Source organism: Tachyglossus aculeatus, unplaced genomic scaffold (assembly GCF_015852505.1).
Source record: "Tachyglossus aculeatus isolate mTacAcu1 unplaced genomic scaffold, mTacAcu1.pri scaffold_114_arrow_ctg1, whole genome shotgun sequence".
Classification (NCBI taxonomy): domain Eukaryota; kingdom Metazoa; phylum Chordata; class Mammalia; order Monotremata; family Tachyglossidae; genus Tachyglossus; species Tachyglossus aculeatus.
In genome coordinates this window covers 846,141-870,787 of record NW_024044846.1, presented here as the reverse complement: position 1 = coordinate 870,787, position 24,647 = coordinate 846,141, and the positions used below count along the sequence as shown (strand labels likewise).

The following is a 24,647-nucleotide window of genomic DNA, read 5'->3' as shown; positions in this document are numbered from 1 at the left end:
TGCCACATGTCAGCTATGTGACTTTGGGCAAGTCACTTCACTTCTCTGTGCCTCTGTTACCTCATCTGTAAAATGGAGATTAAGACTGTGAGCCCCACGTGGGAAAATCTGATCACCTTCTATCCTCCACAGCACTAGAACATCGCTTTGCACATAGTAAGCATTTAACAAATGTCATCGTCATTATTAAGCCTCATTTTCCCCTTTATAAATTGAAGAAGCTAAATAGAGTTCCATCTAATTCACACAGAGTTTGCAGGGAATAAACAAGATAATAGAAATGGAACCTTTGAAGTCCTACAAATAGTGGCTCCGCTTGTATCTAAGACTTCCTCATTTGTAATATTCATTGTATTTGCAGGTAAAACGGCTCTCACGTTGGAGCTGACCTGCTCCACAGGAAGAGATGGAATATAAAAACAACGTGGTTGAATTCATTCTCCAGGGAGTTTCCCAGAATCCGGAGGTGCAGAAAGTGTTATTTGTAGTTTTTTTCATCATCTACATGGTGACTATATTGGGGAACCTGCTCATTTTGGTAAACAGTAATAGCTAGCCAAAATCTATGCTCCCCCTTTGTACTTTTTCAATACCTACTTGTCTTTGATGGATGCCTTTTATTCTACTGCCACAGGCCCCAAGATGATTGTAGATTTACTCTATGAGAAGAAAACCATCTCCTTCATAGGCTGTATGACCCAGCTCTTTGTGAAACACTTACTTGGAAGTGCCGAGGTCTTTGCTCTGGTGGTCATGTTTCATGACTCCTACGTGGCTATTTGTAAACCTCTGCATTATATGACCATCATGAATCGGTGGACTTGAGGACTGATGGTGGCATTGATTTGGTTAGGAGGCCTTTGGCACTCAATGGCACAACTTCTCTTTATGTTCTGGTTGTCTTTCTGTGGCCCCAATGTCTTCGACGACTTTATCTGTGACAAGTACCCCCTGTTCATTCATTCATTCATTCATTCATTCAATCGTATTTATTGAGCACTTACTTTGTGCAGAGCACTGTACTAGGCGCTTGGGAAGTACAAGTTGGCAACATATAGAGACAGTCCCTACCCAACTACGGGCTTACAGTCTAGAAGGGAGAGACAGACAACAAAACAAAACATGTGGACAGGTGTCAAGTCATCAGAATAAATAGAAACAAAGCTAGATGCACATAATTAACAAAATAAATAGAATAGTAACTATGTACAAGTAAAATAAATAGAGTAATAAATCTGTACAAACATATATACAGGTGCTATGGGGAGGGGAAGGAGGTAGGGCATTGGAACTCACCTTTACCAATACCTATGTCATTGCCTATCAGTGGCTGCCAATTGCAGGGCCATCTGTGTGATCATCTTTCTCTTGCTACTCCTCTCCTGTGCAGTTATCCTGCGCTACCTGAAATCCCTCAGTTTGGAAAAGAGGCACAAAGCCCTCTCGATCTGCAGCTCCCATATCACTGTGGTGCTCTTATTCTTTGTCCCTGCATTTTCATGTACATGAGGCCTGTGTGCACCTGCTCCATAGACAAATCAGTGACTACATTCTGTACTATTATCACCCCCGTGCTGAATCCCTTAATCAACACTCTGAGAAATACAGAGGTAAAAAAATGCTATGAAGAAGTTCTGGAGGAGGAAAGCCACTTTAAATTGACATAATAATAATAGTATTTGTTAAGCACTTGCTATGTGCAAGGCACTGTACTAGGCACTGGGATGGATATAAGCAAATGGGGTTGTGAAGAACCCAGAGTCAAAATAAGTTTATTCATACAGAGGACAAAAAGAGCAACAGAATCATTCATTCAATTGCATTTATTGAACGCTTACTGTGTGCAGAGCACTGTACTAAGTACTTGGGAGAGTACAATAGTAAGAATATAGTAAGTACTTAACAAATACCATAAAAATATCATCTTTCCCCCTGCCTATGTACATTACCAAAATAAACTGGGGATAATATTAATAATAATGATGGTATTTGTTAAGTGCCTACTATGTGTAAAGCACTGTTCTAAGCGCTGAGGTAGATACAAGGTAATAAGGTTGTCCCACGTGGAGCTCACAGTCTCAATCCCCATTTTACAGCTGAAGTAACTGAGGCACAGAGAAGTTAAGTGACTTGCCCAAAGTCACACTGCTGACAAGCGGTGGAGGCAGGATTAAAACCCATGACCTCTGACTCCCAAGTCATAGTATCTATGCCTCTGGAAAATATTAGGGAAGAATTCTCAGTCAGCACACTATTATTCTGCCTAGTGGCTCTCACTGTCAGGAAATTCTTTTTCAAAAGCAATTTAAATTTCTTAGGATGTCTTTGAGGCCTATCATCGTATTCTTTTCTCAGTGGATATCAAGAACAATTAATCATCAACCTGCATGTAGGAGCCATTCACATATTTGAAGAAAATAATTAACTCACCTCATTGTTCTCCCGTCTGAATAATCCTAGTTCCTTAGTCTTTCCTCATGGGCGTTTTGGTTCCAGAACCTATGGCTTTATGCCACTCTTCTCAACTTTTCAAATGTTCCACATCCCCTTTTAAGTGTGGAGGCCCAAAGTGTATTTCAATTAATCAATCGATCAATCAATCAATGATATATTTTGAGTGCTTATTGTGTGCAGAGCACTAAGCGCTTGGGAGAGTACAATACCATAGATTTGGTAGAAGTGTTCCCTGCCCACAGGGGTTTAAAGGCTGAGAGAGGGAGACAGGTATTAAAATAAAATATGATATGTACATAAGTATTGTGAGCTGAGGGTATGGTGAAAATCATGTGCTTAAAGCGTACAAATATAAGTGCAAGAGCAAAACAGAAAGGAGAGGATACAGGGGAAATGAGCGCTTAGTTGGGGAAGACCTCTTTAAAGAGTTTCAATTTTAGCAAGGCTTTGAAGGTGTAGAGCCCGGTGGTCTGTCAGATTTTCAGGCCAGCCAGAGAGATGATTTGAGCCAGAGGTTAGTGGCTAAATAGGTGAGGTTGAAGTACAGTGAGAAGGTTGGTATTAGAGGAGCAAAGTGAGTGGACAGGGCTGTAGTAGGAAATTAGTGCCTCTAACACATATTCACATGGAAGACCAGCTGCTATCTTAAACTCAACATATCTAAAACTGAACTCATCTTAATTCCCCAATCCACTCGTCCATTCACCTTTTTCATGACAGTTGGCAACACCACCGTCCTCCCCATCTTTGAAGCCTGCAATCTTGATAATGTCCTCACCTCTTTCTCTTCCATCTCTCAGATTCACTCTAATAACTCCTGACATTTTTCCTGCTACTACATTTCCCAAATCTGCACCCTTCTTTCACCAAAATTGGCCACCAGCCTGGTCCTAACACCTGAGAAATCCTGGCTAGACTGATGCATCATCCTCCCCACAAATCTCCCTCTGGCTGATCAGGTTCTATCCTCTCTAATATGTACTTCACTCTGCTTCCCAGATATTTTTCTTCATGTTTCTTCACTCCCAATAAACTCTGAGTACCTGTTCGTCTCCACATCAAGCAACACCTTCTGACCATTTGTGCAAGGCTCTACTCCAGCTCAGGCCTTTATATAATAATGATAATTGTGGTATTTATTAAGTGCTTACTATGTGTCAAGCACCATGCTAAGTACTGGGATGGATTCAAGCACATCAGGTTGGACACCGTCCCTTGTCCCACGTGGGGCTCACAGTCTCAAACACAGATGAGGTAACTGAGGCACAGAGAAGTTAATAGACTTGCCCAAAGTCACACAACAGACAGGTGGCAGAGCCGGGATTAGATCCCATTACCTTCTGACTCCTAGGCCCGTGCTCTATGTCATACTGCTTATTTTATCAAGACTCCTGCTCTGGTACTCCCCAGCCTGAGCTTTACATTCCTTCCAAGAGAATCTGCATCTGGGAAGATGCTGATTGTGAGGGCACCTGAGAGTGCTTCTATTCGTTCAGAAGATAACTAATTGTTTTCACCTCCATGAAGTTTATTTAAGAAAAATTCATTCACCTACCTCTTTCTTGGCTACCTGTTGAATATTGTATATGTCTCAGGATATTTCTGGTGTATTTTAATCTTATCAGTGTTTATTCAATTTGCATTAATTTGGATGAATTTCAACCACAGCCTTGTTTTAAAACTAGTCTTCCCAGAGGTCACAAGGGCCAATATGGGGACGATAGATCTGAAAGTATCCTCCTTGATCAAATCAACTGTGGTTAAAACCAATCTGGAGCATTCCAGTGGACATTAGTTTTATACAAAAGATTTTACTTGAGAGGTTTCACTGACAAAACAGGATTCTGTTTTACTTCATTCATCCCTTTTCATATTAGCATCAAGAGGACATGGTCTGGACCACTTCTTCCTTGGGTGAGAAGAAATTTGGTAAATACTCAAAAAGGTGAATCAAGGATGATGAAAATAACAGTGCAGCACTTATGAACGTACCTTTTAAATTATATATTATAAATTATGTATTTATATTATTGTCTCTCTCCCCATATGGACGGCAAGCTCATTGTGGGTAAGGGACATCTTTCCCAACTCTTTTGCATTTTTCTCTTCCAAGCGCTTAGTACAGGCTCCGCACATATTAAGTGCTCAATAAATGCCATCATTATTGATGATGATGATGATTAATGAAAAGGCCAGTATGTCTTTGGGGAAATTTGCATAGATAAAAAGCAGCGTGGCTCAGTGGAAAGGGCCCGGGCTTTGGAGTCAGAGGTCACTGGTTCAAATCCTGGCTCCACCACTTTTCAGCTGTGTGACTTTGGGCAAATCACTTAACTTCTCTGTGTCTCAGTTACCTCAACTGTAAAATGGGGACTAAGTCTGTGAACCCCCTGTGGGAAAACCTGATCACCTTGAACCTTCCCAGTGCTTAGAACAGTGCTTTGCACATAGTAAGCGCTTAATAAATGCCATTATTATTATTATTATTATTATTATTATTATTATCAATCATTTATCATGCACACCCTGGAAGTACATAGGGGAGACACTGTTATATTGTGCTCTCCCAAGTGTTTAGCATGGTGCTCTGCACACAGTAAATGCTTAATAAATACAAATGAATGAATGAATGACTTTCTTCTCCTCCAGTCCCCTTATGCCTGGACTCGAGAAAATCCTTGCCCATTTCTGTCTTTTGTGTATACTTAGCTATCACTGTCAATTGACTATTGATCCCGGCCATATCCCATCAGAGGCTAAGTTATCAGCTGTAAAGCTTTAGGGATTCTTCCATCCCAGTTGTGATTCTATTGTGTATTTCTCGAGAACGTGGAGTTCTACACTTGAAAAATGGGAGCAATTCCTCTCTCACTTCCAGGAGCTGTGTGAACTAATAATCATCGTAATCATAATGGTCTTTGAGTCCGAATTACAACTGCATATATGTCTATATATCTACATATTAGATAGATAGCAGTTAGATTTTATTGAATTGAAAGAGAACAGAACGAAGGATCATTTACCAGAAAGAGGAAACTTGAACTTTTGTTTCATGGGTCTAGTGTCAGAATCTTGCTCAAGTTACTTGTAAAATGGAGATAGCGGTGACTCGTTGCTGCCTCTCAAAAAAGTACCAAGAATAAGTGTCCTGAGCTACTTAAAGCAAGATGTTAAAAACATTAAAATATCCTCTTTCATAATAACTGCCTTTTTAAACAGAATTTTCCAAATGATTAAGTTTGCTATTTTGGATCAATCACTTATATTTATTGAGTGCTTACTCTTTGCAGAGCACTGTACTAAGCTCTTGGGAGAGTATACTACAACAGGGTTGGAAGACATGAACTTCCAGTCTAGACAATCTGCCCTTCTGCAAGTACTTCTGGGTGTGAATTATACCTAAAAGAATCCATCATCCCCATCCCTCTCCACCTGAACCCCAGGCTCTGCCTCCTCTCAGGTTGCTGCTTCCACAAAAGGAGGGGTTTTGGCATTCAATGCTTCAGGTTTCCACCCGGGACAAATTAAGCTCTAGCTAAAAAGTCACAAAAGGGGCAGATTCAGGAGGGACATAAACATTTCCTCCAACACTTGACCAAAACAAAACCCAGTGTAGATACACTTTGGCCAATGTTCTAAACAGAGGAGATTACTCATTCCTCTGGGAGTGAAAATTGGTTCTTAACTAGGTCACAACTTTGATCAAGATTAAATATCTGTTGTGAGGAGATGGTTAGAGAGCTGATGGTGACAAAAAGCAGATTGAGCTTGCCATGTTAGCAGAGTTTTGACTCCAAATGGCAGGGCAAGCTTCCCCCTGTTTTCTGAGGAAAGGGAGACATACCAAGTTCTGGTCAGACCTTCAGGGAACAACTGGATACAGGAGACACTTAGATCCACTTAGCACACAACGTTCTTTGAAGTCAGTGCCTGAATTGAATGCTGATCTTGACTGTCTATCCTGAAGGTGGACTGGTGCATTACAATCTGAAGTTGTGCAGTACCTGAGAGAGTCAGAGTGGAAAGAAAAACCATCTCAGACACAGGACATAATCTACTTTCAGAATGCAGCAAATGTAAGATTTGAATATTGGCTTATGTTTGGTTTTTATTTCTCAAAAACAACTCACAATTTTTTTTCTTTGTCTTAAATCAATGCACTGCAAATGCTATCACTTTTGCTCTTGTCATTCTATTGTTAAAGTGTGAATATTAGTATTAATTGTCCTAATGGATATACCCAGGGCTGGCTCTAACATACGGTAACCTCAACTGTAAAACAGTTACCTCATCTGTAAAATGGGGATTGAGACCGTGAGCCCCTCTTGGGACAGGGAATGTGTCTAACCTAATTTGCTTGCATCTTCCCCAATGCTTACAACAGTGCTTGGCACATAGTAAGCACTCAGCATAGTCCCTCTCCCATATGGGCCTCACAGTTTCAATCCCCATTTTACAGATGAAGCAAATGAGGCCCAGAGAAGTGAAGTGACTTGCCCAAGTTCACACAGCAGACAAGTGGCAGATACAGGATTAGAACCCATGACCTATGGCTCCCAAGCCTATGCTCTATCCACTATGCCAAGCTGCTCCTTATCCCACTTTTAGCCCCCTAGCAGTTATGCACATACCCAGAATTTATTTATTTCAATGTCTGTTTCACTGCATAGACTACAAACTCCTTCTGGGCAGGGAACGTATTTACCAACTATGTTGTATTTTGTTCTCCCAAGCACTTAGTACAGTGCTCTGCACATAGCGTAAGTGCTCAATTAATATGTGATTGATTAATAGATTAAATGGGTAGTACTTTCTTACATTCCTATTTTCTCCATCATCATCCCTATGTCCCTCTAGGAAATCATTGTGATCTGTTCATCCACACATTAATTCCAACCTCCTGAACCTACTAATATTTTCCACTAGCATTTCTTCCTGTTACAGTGAACAGTTACAGAGAAGTAGGTTGGCCTGTGGACAGAGCATGGTCCTCGAGTCAGAGGACCTGTGTTATAATCCTGACTCTGCCACATGTCTGCTGTGGGACCTTGGGCAAGTAGCTTCACTTCTCTAGGCTTCAGTTACCTCATCTTTAAAAAGGAGATTACGACGGAGCCCCATGTGGGACATGAATTTGTCCAATCTGATGAGATTGCCAGTGCTCAGTATAGGGCCTGGAACATGGTAAGTGCTTAAAAAATATCATTAAACAAAACAAAGTACAGTGAAGTTGAAATGCTCATTACTGCCGAATGAAATGTTGTGTTTTATTTGGTTTGAACCGTTCTCCCAAAGCTTTGAAGGTGTCACCTTATCCTCATGTGGTGTTATTTGCTCCCCGCTTGTAGACTGTAAACCCGGTGTCGGCAGGGATTGTCTTAATTGCTGAATTGTACTTTTCAAGGGCTTAGTACACTGCTCTGCACGCAGTAAGCGTTCTATAAATATGATTGAATGAATGAATGACTACCAATTCTAGATTTGCTCTGTCTGCAGCCTTCATTAGTTTACTGACTTTGGTCACACCACCTTTTAGATTTTAACCTAAATACTTAAATTCTATCTTCACAAGAAAGCTTCGTCACCCCTGGATCATCTCTGTTGATCTTCTCTGGTTCTTCTCCCACCCCACTTTATCTTAAAATGGAGCAACCGGATCACAAACCAACAATTACTTTGAGATCACTTCCCTGAACCATGCTTGATAGCTCTGAGTCCATTATCATATTAATGTAATTGTTTCTTCCGAGGTGGATCAACATTTCCTTAGCTAAGATTGCTCTCCCTTTTAAAATACATCAGCCATTCTATAGACTAGTAAAATACATCTGCCACCATCTTCTTCTCCCCTGTTGCAGTAAAAACAAGGCTAAAAATATCTGTGACAGAAATACTACTCTGATACACCTTTACTTAAAGAACCTAGTGTCTTTGGGCACCTTAAAAATGGTTCACTGTCTTTTCAAATATGTATATATCCTCTAGATTGTGAGCTCGTTGTGGGAAGGAACATGTCTACCAACTCTGTTATGTTATAATCTCACAAGTGTTTAGTATTGTGCTCTGTACACAGTAAGCACTCAATAAATATGATCTGAGTGATCAATGCCTAGTTTTTCTCTGTCTTATTTTTCTGTAATTTTCTTTGTGTCTGACCACCACGCCCCCTCTCCCCCCATTCGCCACTAGGCTATGAGTTCCTTGAGAGTGAAGATTATGTTTTAGAAATCTGTTATTTTGTTCCAAACATTTAGCAGAATGATCTGCACAAGGAAGGTGCTCAACAAATACTTTTGATTGATTGATTGCCTACCGTCAGATAGTGATGGGAATGCCTTTCAAGTCCAGCCCATCTAGATTATTGTTTATCTGGATTTTTGACTATCTGGATTGTATTTAGCTCTGAATGACCAGAGACACAGCATGGCCTAGTAGATAGAGCACGAGTATGGGAGTCAGAAAGACCTGGGTTCTAATACTGGCTCCACCACTTGCCTGCTATGTGACTTAGGGTAAGTCACTTCACTTCTCTGTATCTCAGGTACCCCATTGATAAAATGAGGATTAAGACCATGAGCCACTTTTGGGACATGGACTGTGTCAAGGAGGCCTTCCCAGACTGAGCCCCCTCCTTCCTCTCCCCCTCTCCATCCCCCCCGCCCTACCTCCTTCCCCTCCCCACAGCACCTGTATATATGTTTGTACAGATTTATTACTCTATTTATTTTACTTGTACATATTTACTATTCTATTTATTTTATTTTGTTAATTTTTTTTGTTGTTGTCTGTCTCCCCCTTCTAGACTGTGAGCCCGTTGTTGGGTAGGGACCATCTCTATATGTTGCCAACTTGTACTTCCCAAGCGCTTAGTACAATGCTCTGCACACAGTAAGTGCTCAATAAATACGATTGAATGAATGAATGAACCTGATTAACTTGTATCTCAGAACATAGTAAGTACTTAGCGAGTTCCATATAAAGGATCCAGTTCATGTGAAGTTTTACTGTAATGCACATTCGTAATTTTTTATATTTGTAGTACCTCCTTGTTAGAAGGAAAACTCTTCAAGGACAAGAAGTGAGTTTTCTCCTCCCTTGTCTTCTGAATAGAGCTGATACTTAAATACTCAGTCAGTGCTGCTATGTGACTGCGATTAGAAGAGTTGAAACCTGGAGGTCCCTTTTAGAGTAATCTTTCTTGAAATCTGTCAAAAATTCAACAATAGAGAACCTTCATATGTCTTCTTCTTTGGTATTATGATCCCAATATGGATTAGATTTTTATTTTCTTTCCTGATAAACCAACTCTAACCCATGTCCTTCATGGAAAAGATGGAGAAAAAAACTAATGTGACCGAATTCATCCTCCTGGGTTTTACCCAAAGTCCGGAGATTCAGAGAACATTCTTTGTCATTTTCCTCTTATCCTCTCTAGTCACTGAGATGGGGAATCGGCTCATTGTCATAGCCATAAAGGCTAGTCAAACTCTGGCCAACCCCATGTACTATTTTCTGGCTTATTTGTCCTTCATAGATACCTGCTATACATCCTGTGTGGATCCCAAGATGATTATAGATTTGCTGCAGGAAAGGAAAATGATCTCCTTCAATTACTGCATGTTGCAGCTATGTGCAGGTCATTTGTTCGCCGGTGCCGAGATGGTCCGCCTCATGGCAATGGTCTACGACCTCTATGTGGTCATCTGGAAGCTCCTTCACTACATTGTCATCATGAGACAGTGCGCATGTGTGACCTGCTGGTGGGAGTGGCCTGGACAGGGGGCTTCCTTCACGCAACTATCCAGCTCCTCTTCATGGTCCAATTGCCATTCTGTGGCCCCAACGTGATCGACCACTTCACCTGTGACTTGTTCCCTTTGTTGAAGCTTGCTTGCACTGACACCCAGATCTGCGGCCTGATGGTCGTGGCCAACAGTGGGGCAATGTGTACATTAAGTCTTCTTCTACTGGCCTTGTCTTACATCGTCATCTGGAGCTCCCTGAGGACTCACAGTTCTGCAGGGAGACGGAAAGCTCTCTCTACCTGTGTTTCCCACATTGTCGTAGTTGTTTTTTTCCTCTTTCCATGTACTTTCATGTACTTGAGACCCGTGTGCACTCTTCCTGTGGACAGGTCGATGGCCATAATTTACATTATTGTCAGACCCATGTTGAAACCATCATCTACACTGTGAGAAGAGCAGAGGTGAAAAATGCCATGAAGAAGCTGTGGAGCAAGAAGGTGAAATGAATTCTTTCATTTATGCAAATGTTTGGGTGACAAGAGGGAGACTGAGAAGGGGACAGGAATTGTTTGTCGGGTCCATATTATCTGGGGTATGGACATAAAAGTCTGGGTTCATTTTGGGCCCAGATAAAGGGGGAATAATAAATAAAATCAAATATCTGAATGGAGGCTGGGTTGTTCATTCATTCATTCATTCAATCGTATTTATTGAACGTCTACTGTGTGCAGAGCACTGTACTAAGCGCTTGGGAAGTACAAGTTGGGAACATATAGAGACGGTCCCTACCCAACAGCGGGCTCACAGGCTAGAAAGGGGAGACAGGCAACAAAGTAAAATATATTAACAAAATAAAATAAACAGAATAAATATGTACAAATAAAATGAATAAATGAATAGAGTAATAAATACATACAAACATATATACATATGTACAGGTGCTGTGGTGAGGGGAAGGAGGTAAGGAGGGGGGGACGGGGAGGGGGAGGAGGGGGAGAGGAAGGATGGGGCTCAGTCTGGGAAGGCCTCCTGGATGAGGTGAGCTCTCAGTAGAGCTTTGAAGGGAGCAAGAGAGCTAGCTTGTCGGATGTAAGGAGGGAGGACATTCCAGGCCAGGGGGATGACGTGGGCCAGGGGTCGAAGGCGGGACAGGCGAGAAAGAGGCACGGTGAGGAGATTAGTGGCAGAGGAGCAGAGGGTGTGGGCTGGGCTCTAGAAGGAGAGAAGGGAGGTGAGGTAGGAGGGGGCGAGGTGATGGATAGCCTTGAAGCCGAGTGTGAGGAGTTTTTGCTTGATGCATAGGTTGGTGATCATTGGAGATTTTTAAGGAGGGCAGTAACATGCCAGGAGTGTTTCTACACAGAGATGATCTGGGCAGCAGGGTGAAGTATAGCCTGAAGTGGGGAGAGACAGGAGGATGGGAGATGAAAGAGGAAGCTGGTGCAGTAATCCAGTAGGGATAGGATGAGATATTTAACCAGTAAGGTAGCAGTTTGGATGGAGAAGAAAGGGCGGATCTTGGCGATATTGCGGAGGTGAGACCAGCAGGTTTTGGTGACGGATTGGATGTGAGGGGTGAACGAGAGAGCGGAGTCGAGGATGGCACCAAGGTTGCGGGCTTGTGAGACGGAAAGGATGGTAGTGCCATCAACTGTGATGGGAAAGTCAGGGAGAGGGCAGGGTTTGGGAGGGAAGATAAGGAGTTCAGTCTTGGACATGTTGCATTTTAGATGGCGGGCAGACATCCAGATGGTGATGTTCTGAAGGCAGGAGGAGATAGAGATACGAGCCTGAAGGGAGGGAGAGAGAGCAGGGGCAGAGATGTAGATTTGGGTGTCATCAACGTAGAGATGATAGTTGAAGCCGTGGGAGTGAATGAGTTTACCAAGGGAGTGAGTGTAGATTGAGAACAGAAGGGGACCAAGAACTGACCCCTGAGGAACCCCTATAGTAAAGGGACGGGAGGGGGAGGAGGAGCCCGCAAATGAGTCAGAGTGAACGGCCTGAGAGATAAGAGGAGAGCCAGGAGCGGACAGAGTCTGTGAAGCCAAGGTTGAATAGTGTGTTGACGAGAAGGGGGTGGTCCACAGTGTCGAAGGCAGCTGAGAGGTCGAGGAGGATTAGGATAGAGTAGGAGCCGTTGGATTTGGCAAGCAGAAAGTCTTTGGTGACCTTTGGGAGGGCAGTTTCAGTGGAATGTAGGGGACAGAAGCCAAATTGGAGGGGGTCGAGGAGAGAGTTGGCATTGAGGAATTCGAGACAGCGTGTGTAGACGACTTGTTCATGGAGTTTGGAAAGGAATGGTAGCAGGAAGATAGGGCGATAACTAGAAGGGGAGGTGGGGTCAAGAGAGGGTTTTTTTTTAGGATGGGAGTGACGTGGGCATGTTTGAAGGCAGAGGGGAAGGAACCAGTGAAGAGTGAGCAGTTGAAGATGGAAGTTAAGGAGGGGAGAAGGGACGGAGCAAGAGATTTCATAAGATGAGAGGGAATGGGGTCAGAAGCACAGGTGACCGGAGTAGCACTTGAGAGGAGGGAGGAGATCTGGGTTGTCTTGCCTCAAGCCACTTATCTCTTCTCCTTTTGGTGTAGTTAGGAACTCTACTTTGACAACTGTGTCTTCTCGGGGCCCAGTTCATGTCCTCCCCTCTCCTCCACCACGAAAATGCCCCCAGGCCTCTAGCTAGGGCCAGCAGTTTGGAAGCTGGAACAGTATTGCTCTTAGTCTTTATAAGGAGGGTTGGCCATTCACTCCTTTTCATAATGGGACCACACTGAAGGCTCCTTTAATACTATCCAAGTGTTACTGGCAAGACATGCGGGCTCAAACCTCTGTAAGATTGAACCAGACCATCCTGTGCCCTATAGCTTAAGGAGTTCAGTAATAATAATATTGGTATTTTGTTACACACTCACTATGTGCCAAGCACTATACAAAGCACTGGAGTAGGTACGAGATCATCAGATTAGATATAGTCTAGTGCCAGTTTACTCATTGCATCCTGATCTTGTCTATCCCATATCCATCCCCTTTCCCACATCTCCCCAACCCATCCCTGAGTTTGGAACTCCCTCCCCACTCCAAATTATCCAGACCATCACTCTCTTCACCTTCAAAGCATTATTGAGGTCACATTTCCTTCAAGAGGCCTTCCCTGGTTAAATCCTCTTTCCCCGACTCTCCCTTCTGCATTGTCTAAGCATTTGGATCTGAGACCTCTGGGCATTTGATATTCACCCCACTCCCAGCCCCAAAATATTGTATATATTTTGTATATATTGTATATTTTGTATATATTTTATTATATATATTTTGCATATATGGGGGGACCCCGTTATCCACAACACACTGGTAAGCCCCGGCCTGAGCCAGCGTGGACCCCGGATGTGCAGGCGCCCCTTGGTCCCCTCGGCTGTCCGCTCCAACTCCTCCAGGCTCAGCTCCTCCTCGCCCTGCACAGCCACTTCCTCGTCGGCTGCCCTTCCATCCCGGCCCAGCCCCCCACCGCCCTGGGTCCTGTAAATTGTATATATTTATAATATATAAATATATATATTTATATGTCTATAAATTATACATTATAAATTATCTATTTATATTAGTGTCTCACTCCTTCTCATAGTCTGTACGTTCATTAAGGGCAGGTACTATGTTTACTCTATTGTGTCTGAAGTATTGTATTTTCCCAAGCACTTAGAACACCGCTCTGCGCACAGCAAACATTCAATAAATACTACTGGTGGCGATGATGATTACGATGATGCTGGGGGCTTCTCTCCTGTTCTGCTCTGGGCCAGTCAGACCAGAAATGACTCACACACCAACACCAATTCTTCCACAAATTTTAGAATATCGGGAAGGCTATGGAAGTTGCTGTGGTTGGGACTGTTGGCCTCTGAACCATGAGGAGCTGGTGGGCATGGGAGGGGGAGGAGGAGCCCGCAAAGGAGACTGAGCATGAACAGAGAGATAAGAGGTAAGAGATAAGGATAAGAGAGATAAGAGATAAGATAAAACACAATGTGACTGTAGTTTGTTTTGCAAACTTTACTCATGGGGTCACAAGGCTAATCTTGAGAGGCCCAGGGCTTGGTTCATTGTTAGGTGCCCAAACTTTAAACGGAATCCCCTTTAAATAACTCTTGTAATGGGAGGAGAAAAAAATATGTCCAACTATTCCACTGAAGGACAGACACTACACAAGGGTGAAACGGGTGAGTTGTATAGAGGAATATCCTCCTTATGTTAGAACACCTAAAGTGCAGAGACAGACTGAAGGTTAAGCTGCTGAACTCTTAGCTGGGCACTCAATAGAAATATTTCCGAAGAGATCATGGGGTTTTTGAGAGCAAACTCTTGAGCCACTACTGTAGGGAGAGATTGGTAATCCAGGGAAAATGTACTAAAATCTGTTAGAGGTTTCTAAAAGTCTGCCCTTCTAACTTTGAAGATATTTTTTTTTCCAAGGGCAGCTTCTAGACAAATCAGAACAAAGTACTTTGTTTTCTAAATCTCAGTTAGATTCCCAACCAGAAACTGGAAAGTAGGGACTGGGGAGTGGCCCTGGGCTCGTATCAGGAAGGAATTTTTTTCTTTCTCAATTATATCTTGGGTTTTCCCAGGCCTTATTGAGGGACCTCATCAATTTAGCCAGGCCAGCAGCATGGACCAGGAGAAAGACCATTCATTCATTCATTCAATCGTATTTCTTGAGTGCTTACTGTGAGCACAGGACTGTACTGAGCACTTGGGAAGTACAAGGTGGCAACATATAGAGACGGTCCCTACCCAACAACGGGCTCACAGTCTACAAGGGAGAGACAGACAACAAAACAAAACATGTGGACAGGTGTCAAGTTATCAGAATAAATAGAAGTAAAGCTAGATGCACATCATTAACAAAATAAATAGAATAGTAAATATGTACAAGTAAAGTAAATAGAGTAATAAATCTGTGCAAACATATATACAGGTGCTGTGGGGAGGGGAACGAGGTAGGGCAGAGGCCTGGATGGGGAGGAGGGGAGGAAACGGGGGCTCAGTCTGGGAAGGCCTCCTCGAGGTGAGCTCTCAGTAGGGCTTTAAAGGGAGGAAGAGAGCTAGCTTGGTGGATGGGCAGAGGGAGGGCATTCCAGTCCAGAGGGAGGACCTGGGCCGGGGCTCGACGGTGGGACAGGTGAGAACGAGGCATAGTGAGGAGGTTAGCGGCAGAGGAGCAGAGGGTGCGGGCTGGGCTGTAGAAGGAGAGAAGGGAGGTGAGGTAGGAGGGGGCGAGGTGATGGAGAGTCTTGAAGCCGAGGGTGTGGAGTTTTTGCTTGATGTGTAGGTTAACTGGTGGCCATTGGAGATTTTTAAGGAGGGCAGTAACATGCCCAGAGCGTTTCTGCACAAAGGTGATCCGGGCAGCAGAGTGAAGTATAGATTGACGTGGGGAGAGACAGGAGGATGGGAGATGAAAGAGGAGGCTGATGCAGTAATCCAGAGATAGGATGAGAGATTTAACCAGTAAGGTAGCAGTTTGGATGGAGAAGAAACGGTGAATCTTGGCGATATTGCAGAGGTGAGACCATCAGGTTTTGGTGACGGATTGGATGTGAGGGATGAACGAGAGAGCGGAGTAGAGGATGACACCAAGGTTGTGGGCTTGTGAGACGGGAAGGATGGTAGTGCCGTCAACAGTGATGGGAAAGTCAGGGAGAGGGCAGGGTTTGGGAGGGAAGATAAGGAATTCAGTCTTGGACATTCTGAGTTTTAGATTGGGGGCAGACATCCAGATGGAGATGTCCAGAAGGCAGGAGGAGACCCAAGCCTGAAGGGAGGGAGAGAGAGCTGGGGCAGAGATGTAGATTTGCGTGTCATCAGCGTAGAGACGATAGTTGAAGCCGTGGTAGTGAATGAGGTCACCAAGGGAGTGAGTGTAGATAGAGAAAAGAAGGGGACCAAGAACAGACCCTTGAGGAAGCCCTAAGGGGATGGGAGGGGGAGGAGGAGCTGGCAAAGAGACTGAGAATGAATGGCCGGAGATATAATCAATCAATCAATCAGATAAGAGGAGAACCAGGAGAGGACAGAGTCTGTGAATCCAAGGTTGTATAGCGTGTTGAGAAGAAGGGGGTGGTCCACGGAGTCGAAGGCAGCTGAGAGGTTGTGGAGGATTAGAATAGAGTAGGAGTCGTTGGATTTGGAAAGAAAGAGGTCATTGGTGACCTTAGAGAGGGCAATGTCGGTGGATATTAGGGGAGAGAAGCCAGATTGGAGAGGGTCCAAGAGAGAGTTGGTGTTGAGGAATTCGAGGCAGCGGGTGTAGACGACTCATTCAAGGAGCTTGGAAAGCAATGGTAGGAGACAGATAGGGCGATGACTAGAAGGGGAGGTGGGGTCAAGAGAGGGTTTTATTAGGATGCGGGAGACATGGACATGTTTGAAGGCAGAGGGGAAAGAACCAGTGGAGAGTGAGCGGTTGAAGATGGAAGTTTAAGAGGGGAGGAGGGAAGGGGCGAGAGATTTCATAAGATGAGAGGGAATGGGGTCAGAAGCACAGGTGGCTGGAGTAGTACTTAAGACGAGGGAGGAAATCTCATCTGAATATACTGCTGGGATGGACGGGAGAGTAGCGGAGAGGGTTGAGAGCAGGGGGGATGGAGAACGGGGAGGAGTGACTTTGGGGAGCTCATACTTGAGATGGAGTTAATTTTGCAAATGAAGTAGGAAGCCAGATCGTTGGGGGTGAGGGATGGAGGAGGAGGAGGAACAGGGGGTCTGAGAAGGGAGTTAAATGTACGGAAGAGCTGACGGGGATGATGGGCATGGGTGTCAATAAGGGAGGAGAACCAGAACAATATTTCAGAATTTATTATCTTGTGACTTTCCCCACATCCTACAGTGCAGGATATCTGTTTTGGGCTGTTTCTGCTACTTATAATTGGCATTGTGATGGGAAATCTGCTCATTCACTTCACCAGCCAGTTCAGACACCTAATCAATCGCCGATGTATTTCTTCCCAGTTATTTGTCCCTTGAGGATCTCTGCTACACCTCCACCGTCTCCCTTAAACTCATCGCTGACTTGATGGTGGAGAGGAGGACCATTTCCTTCCCCAGCTGTATGACCCAGATTTTTGCTTCTCACTTCTTTGGCGGTGTAAAGATCTTCATCCTGGTGTGGATGGCTTATGATCGTTTCTTGGCTATCTGCAAGCCACTGCGTTGTCATGACGGTATATGGTCGTCACAAGCTGGCAGGCACACACATACTGCTTCTCGCCTGTGTGGTGGCCTTTGTGCATTCCATGGTTGAGTTACTCCTCAACCTCCAGTTGCCCTTCTGTGGGCCCAATATGATTGATCACTATTTTTATGATGTGAATCCCCCGCTGAAAATCGCCTGCACCAACAAGTACTTTGTAGTCCTTGTAGTCCTCTTGGTTATGGGCAATACAGGAATGATAGCCATGTTGACCTTTGCGATGTTGCTTATTTCTTACATAGTCATATTAGTTTCTCTAAGAACATGCTCCCCTAATAGTCGGTGCAAAGCCCTGTCCACCTGCAGTTCACATGTGAAAGTAATAATAATGATGACATTTATTAAGTGCTTAATTTATGCCAAGCACTGTTCTAAGCACTGGGGTAGATACAAAGTAATAAAGTTGTGCCACGTGAGGCTCACAGTCTTAATCCTCGTTTTACAGATGAGCTAACTGAGGCCCAGAGAAGTTAAGTGACTTGCCCAAAGTCGCACAGCTAAGTGGTGGACCCGGGATCATCACCTCTCAGACTCATCACCTCTGACTCCCAAGCCCAACTCCCAAGTGCTCTTTCCACTGAGCCACGCTGCTTCTCCATATCACCCTGCATCTGCATCTACTTAGGTTCAGCCACCACATTCATGGCAGACAAAGTACTTGCTGTTGTTTATACCATAATTGTAACTATGTTCAACCCTCTCATTTACATGCTGAGAAATACAGAGATGCAAAGTGCCATCAGGAAGGTGTCGTCCAGGAGGGTGCTTTCTGGGGAAATAAAAGTTTTCTTGCTTGTGACTTCCATCGCACGTTCCGAATAATTCATTCAATCATTTTTATTGAGCACTTACTCTGGGCAGAGCACTGTACTAAGGGCTTGGGAAGTACAATTCAGCAACAAAGAGAGACAATCCCTTCCCACAACTGGCTAACAGTCAAGAATGTCCTTCAACATTCTCTTAAATCTTTGGTCACACCAAAGCAGCATGGTCTAATGGCTGGAGCACCATCCTGTAAACTAGGTGGACCTAGGTTCTAATTCTTAATCCACCACTTGTCTGCTGTGGGACCTTGGGCAAGTCATGTAACTTCTTTGCTTCTTTGAGAAGCAGCATGGCTCATTGGAAACAGCCCGGACTTGGGAGTCAGAGGTCATGGGTTCCAATTCTGACTTCGCCACTTGTCAGCTATGTGACTTTGGGCAAGTCACTTACTTTCTTTGTGCCCTCAATTACCTCATCTGTAAAATGGGGATTAAGACTGTGAGCTCCACAGGGGACACCCTGATCACCTTGTATACCCTCCAGTGCCTAGAACAGTACTTTGCATGTAGTAAACACTTAACAAATGCCATTATCATTATTATTATCTGGGCCTCAGTTACCTCTTCTGTAAAATGGAGATTATGATTGTGAGCCCTATTAGGGACACGGACTGTGTCCAACCAGGTAAGCTTGTATCTACCCCAGCGCTTAATACAGTCCCTGACATAAAGTAAGCACTTAAAAAAAATTCTGTCTACTCCCTACTATCTGCAGGTCACAGGTTTTATGATTCCCAAGGAATTTTAATGGTTTTAACCATTGTTCTATTGTCCCAGCAAGGACCACTGCAGGGTTCCCTAAGATGCTATGGCACTGTACCAAAAGGAGATCTTCCCATCGCAGTTTGTAGCCACTTAGATAAACAATGGGTCTCTCATGGCACCTGCTCTCTAGTCTAGAGATTGAATCAATTCTGGAGTTGCCAGAAGGGTAACCCAGGGTCATGCCAAGAGAACTAATCCTCAGTTGGCCCCAGTGGTCGAGAGGACTATCAAGGGCCTAGCTTAGTCCTGTAATTTTCCTAAGGTTCCAAATTCATTAAACTGGAAGGTTGGGAGAAAGAAGAAACAACAGGAAGCACAGGTCACCTTATTTTTCCTCTCCTTCATCAGCAGATTTCTTTTTTTTTTTGCCTATCCTTCTACTCACTTGTTCCTTCTAATTTTCACTGCTGACACTATTTGATATTATTCCCTGCTGTCTCAGAATGTGAATTTAAAAAAGTGTCCTGACTTCATGTGTCTATTTCTGATTTTATTCTAATAAAATTCTAATTTTATTATTGCCATAGCAAATTGATTGTTTAACTGCACCCTGTGATGCCATCGCCTACTTATAACATTGCTACTGTTTTATTGCTTCTGCATCTCAGTTGTTAACCTCCCGCTGAACTGTCACTCGCCCTGCTGACCCCACCATGAACTTTCAATCCCCTTGCTCCCAACTGCCATTCCCATTCCTCACCTTCCCCTTCCCCTCTCCCACCCAGCTTTTTCCCTCCCTCTCCCCCACAAAGACCACTCCCCCTCACCCCCTACCAAGCATCCCTCTGTACCAGCGCCAGTCCTCCACTCCTCCCTCCCGGCCCCCCCCCCTCCCCTTCTCCCCGCCCCCACCCCATCCCAGTTCTCCTTTCCCATCGCCACCCCACTTCCCACTCTCCCCGCCCTGGCCCCCGCCAACTCATCTCAATCCAAACCCTCCCCACCCCTCGCACCCTTCCCACTCCCTCCCCTCCCTCGACAGCTGCTGCCAAGTGTGGCCTCTGGAACGCCCGCTCCGTTTTAAGTAAGATCCCTTTCATCCTGGACCTATTCCTTTCCAGCTCTCTACTCCTCCTCGCCCTAACTGAAACATGGCTGTCTCCGGACAACGCGGTCTCTTCTGCTGCTCTCTCCAGTAGAGGCCTCTTCTTCTCCCACTCCCCCAGACTCACCGGAAAAGGAGGAGGTGTCGGTTTCCTTCTTGCCCCCCCAATGTTGCTTTTGCACTATCCCTCCTCCCCCTTCCCTTTCCTTCCCTTCCTTTGAAGCCCACATTATTCTCCTCTACCACCCCCTCCAGATTATTGTAGCCATAATCTACCATCCTCCCGGCCCCACTTCCAACTTCTTTAACGACTTTGACCCCTTCCTCACCTTCCTTCTCTCCTTCTCCATGCCCACTCTGATCCTCGGAGACATCAACATCCACATGGATATCCCTGATGATTCCTCTGCCGCCCGCCTTCTATCTCTACTCGATGCTGCCAACCTCTTTCTCCACCCCACCTCACCCACTCACCAACTTGGTCATACCCTCGACCTCATCATCTCCTATCGCTGCACTGTGTCCACCATCACCAACTCTGAAATCCCTCTATATGATCATAATCTTCTCACCTGCATCCTCACTCACATTCCTTTCCCTTGTAAATCCATATTACTCCCTCACAGAGATCTCTGCTCTCTTGACCCCATCCATCTTTCAGAGCGCCTCATATCCCACTTCGCCGCCCTCTCCTCTCTACCCAGTCTTGATGATGAGATTACTGCTCTCAACTCTACCCTTTCTACTCAGCTAGACTCACTCGCTCCCCTTTCGCTTCGACGCTCTCGTACCACTAACCCACAGCCCTGGATCACAGCCACTGTCCGCCTCCTTCACTCTTATTCTCGAGCTGCCGAACGCTGCTGGCGAAAGTCTAAACACCATGACAACCTCGTTCACTACAAGTTTATCCTTTCCTGCCTTAACTCAGCCCTCTCCTCTGCCAGACAAAACTATTTCTCCACCCTTATTGACACCCATGCCCATCGCCCCCGCCAGCTCTTCCGTACATTCAACTCCCTTCTCAGGCCCCCGGTTCCTCCCCCTCCTCCTTCCCTCACCCCCAACGATCTGGCCTTCTACATCATTGACAAAATTAAATCCATCAGGTCTGACCCCCCAAAGTCATTTCCCCCCTTTCTCCAACACCCCGGCTCTCAACACTCTCTGCTACTCTCCCATCCTTCCCAGCAGTATCCTCAGAGGAGCTCTCCTCCCTCCTCTCAAGTGTTACTCCGGCCACCTGTGCTTCTGACCCCATTCCCTCTCATCTCATGAAATCTATTGCTCCATCCATTCTCCCCTCCTTAACTTCCATCTTCAACCGCTCACTCTCCACTGGTTCCTTCCCCTCTGCCTTCAAACATGCCCATGTCTCTCCCATCCTAAAAAAACCCCTCTCTTGACCCCACCTCACCTTCTAGTTATTGCCCCATATCCCTCCTACCATTCCTTTCCAAACTCCTTGAACGTGTTGTCTACACGAGATGCCTCGAATTCCTCAACAACAACACTCTCCTCGACCCCCTCCAGTCCGGCTTCCGTCCCCTACATTCCACGGAAACTGCCCTCTCAAAGGTTACCAATCACCTCCTGCTTGCTAAATCCAACGGCTCATACTCTATACTAATCCTCCTCGACCTCTCAGCTGCCTTCGACACTGTGGACCACCCCCTTCTCCTCAACACGCTATCTGAACTTGGCTTCACAGACTCCGTCCACTCCTGTTCTCCTCTTATCTCTCCGGTCGTTCATTCTCAGTCTCTTTTGCAGGCTACTCCTCCCCCTCCCATCCCCTTACTGTGGGGGTTCCCCAAGTTTCAGTGCTTGGTCCCCTTCTGTTCCCGATCTACACGCACTCCCTTGGTGACCTCATTCTCTCCCACGGCTTCAACTATCATCTCTACGCTGATGACACCCAGATCTACATCTCTACCCCTGCTCTCTCCCCTTCTCTTAAGGCTCGCATCTCCTCCTGCCTTCAGGACATCGCCATCTGGATGTCTGCTCGCCACCTAAAACTCCACATGTCCAAGACTGAACTCCTTGTCTTCCCTTCCAAACCCTGCCCTCTCCCTGACTTTCCCATCTCTGTTGACGGCACTACCATCCTTCCCGTCTCACAAGACCGCAACCTTGGTGTTATCCTTGACTCTGCTCTCTCATTCACCCCTCACATCGAAGCCGTCACCAAAACCTGTCGGTCTCAGCTCCGCTACATTGCCAAGATCCGCCCTTTCCTCTCCATCCACACCGCTACCCTTCTCATTCAAGCTCTCATCCTATCCCGTCTGGACTACTGCATCAGCCTTCTCTCTGATCTCCCATCCTCGTGTCTCTCCCCACTTCAATCAATACTTCATGCTGCTGCCCGGATTGTCTTTGTCCAGAAACGCTCTGGGCATGTAACTCCCCTCCTCTAAAATCTCCAGTGCCTACCAATCAATCTGCGCATCCGGCAGAAACTCCTCACCCTGGGCTTCAAGGCTCCCCATCACCTCGCCCCCTCTTACCTCACCTCCCTTCTCTCCTTCTACAGCCCAGCCCGCACCCTCCGCTCCTCTGCCGCTAATCTCCTCACCGTACCTCGTTCTCACCTGTCCCGCTATCGACCCCCGGCCCACGTCATCCCCCGGGCCTGGAATGCCCTCCCTCTGCCCATCTGCCAAGCTAGCTCTCTCCCTCCCTTCAAGGCCCTACTGAGAGCTCACCTCCTCCAGGAGGCCTTCCCAGACTGAGCCCCTTCCTCCCACCCCGTCCCCCTCTCCATCCTCTCCATTCCCCCATCTTACCTCCTTCCTTTCCCCACAGCACCTGTATATATGTATATATGTTTGTACATATTTGTTACTATATTTTTTTATTTTACTTGTACATATCTATTCAATTTATTTTATTTTGTTAGTATGTTTGGTTTTGTTCTCTGTCTCCCCCTTTTAGACTGTGAGCCCACTGTTGTGTAGGGACTGTCTGTATATGTTGCCAACTTGTCATTCCCAAGCGCTTAGTACAGTGCTCTGCACACAGTAAGCGCTCAATAAATACGATTGATGATGATGATGATGATGATGATGATGATAGGTAGATAAGTCAATAGCTAATACTAGATGGAGTAACCTACATTTTTCAGTAAAGTATTCTTAAGAGAGAGATTCTGATTAGGTGTTTTCCAGCTCAGAGGACAGAATGAGAGACCACACCTCAAAATTGCAGCACGACAGGGTTCTATTAGACATAAAGAAAAACTTGTTGACTTTAAAAGGGACTAAATGCTGGAATGCAATCTCCGTCCCTGGAGATTTTTTAAATAGGATAGACAAGCATCTGTCCTGGGTGGTTTAGAAATTGATTTAACCAAGGTCCCTTCTAAGATTCTCTGCCCATCTAACACATCCACCTCAGCAAGGATTAGGATAAAAAATACAGTGCTTTGAGATCTATGGACAAGAGGGATCTTCCAGACTACTAATTTGCTTCTGATACACCATTAGTCCATCATTGAATTTTTCATCTACTCTAACTGCCAAAGAACCTAATAAAAAAACGCTATTTACATCCTTAAAGCACCAGTAATGTCACATGGTGTCCAACTGAGATTTTTATGCCACCATTAAAACAAGGAATTGGCTGTTCCTCTGAGAAAGGGGCAACCAAAGCTTCAAAGGACACATTAGTAAGTTTCTCAATTAACCACTCAGTAGTGATACAACTTGGTTTAAAACTCTTTTGCTTAAATCATTAATTTTTTTCCTTGGGTGGGAAGAAGGGGGAAGACTCCAGGGTGGAAGCCTAATACCAGGCTAAGCAGATGGAGTTAATGCTATCTCAAAGAAGCCACCAAGCACTGTATCTGATGATGTCTATTTTTGAGTAGGAAAATCGATCAATTAAGAGAAAAGGAGGCTTGTGGAGTTACACACTGAGAAAAGGCTGCAGGCAATGTTCCTGCTGGGAACTAATAAAAAAGCTATACAAAAGTTGGATGAAAGGAAATAGGACATAAGACCATGTTCGATGCACTCAAGACAAACCTAAGGGTCCCTCTGGGCAGAGAAGAAATCACTGTGAGCTATTTGGCTATTTCATGGAGAAAACAGAAAGTGAAAACTCAGCCTTTGCCACTGCTCAAGTTAAAATGTTCATGACAGATAGCATAACAGGTTCTGTGCCAACATGAAAATAGAGGGAAGCAAAGGAACTGAGATGTCTTTGAGCCTCAGAGAGCCAGCCTATTTTAGAAAGAAAAGCCACAGACCAAGCTATAGACTCAAAAGGACTAGCAAAGATCTTGGGAAGTGACCTACCTATCTTCCCACTTCCAGGCAGGTCAGCCCTTATTTTTCCTGAAATGTTGTTGCCTACCCTATTGGTTTGCTAACCTATTGGCAAACCGTATTACTAATTTAGGACAATGTAATAGATTTCAAAACATGCAGGAAAGGCTATTTCGGGTCACCTAGATTACCAGTCATTGAAAGAGAGAAAAGACATTTTGTAGCAACAGGAAAAAAAATGACATAATAAGAAGTTGGATTTTAAACAGATTTTTTTTTCATTTTCCAAGTCTG

The 24,647-nt window shown here is 44.9% G+C and overlaps 1 protein-coding gene and 2 pseudogenes across 1 annotated transcript; all 3 read left to right on the top strand.

Moving 5' to 3' along the window:
* The first annotated feature begins 406 nt into the window (after nucleotides 1–406).
* On the top strand, nucleotides 407–1,662 carry LOC119922590 (annotated as a pseudogene).
* Nucleotides 1,663–9,768: 8,106 nt separating this feature from the next.
* On the top strand, nucleotides 9,769–10,705 carry LOC119922589 (annotated as a pseudogene).
* A 6,705-nt stretch (nucleotides 10,706–17,410) lies between these two features.
* Nucleotides 17,411–24,256, top strand: LOC119922602 (olfactory receptor 4P4-like). Its single transcript, XM_038742333.1, has 2 exons — nucleotides 17,411–17,764; nucleotides 24,131–24,256. The coding sequence occupies exons 1-2, from the start codon at nucleotides 17,411–17,413 to the stop codon at nucleotides 24,254–24,256; spliced, it is 480 nt and encodes a 159-aa protein (XP_038598261.1).
* The last annotated feature ends 391 nt before the right edge of the window (nucleotides 24,257–24,647 follow it).

What these genes read in the sequence shown, in the direction of transcription:
- LOC119922602 (XM_038742333.1), top strand. Translation starts at nt 17,411, where the DNA reads ATGACGGTATATGGTCGTCACAAGCTGGCAGGCACACACATACTGCTT. An exon ending in CCTGCAGTTCACATGTGAAA is followed by an intron (nt 17,765 to 24,130) that starts GTAATAATAATG and finishes CCCTCTGGGCAG; the next exon opens with AGAAGAAATCACTGTGAGCT.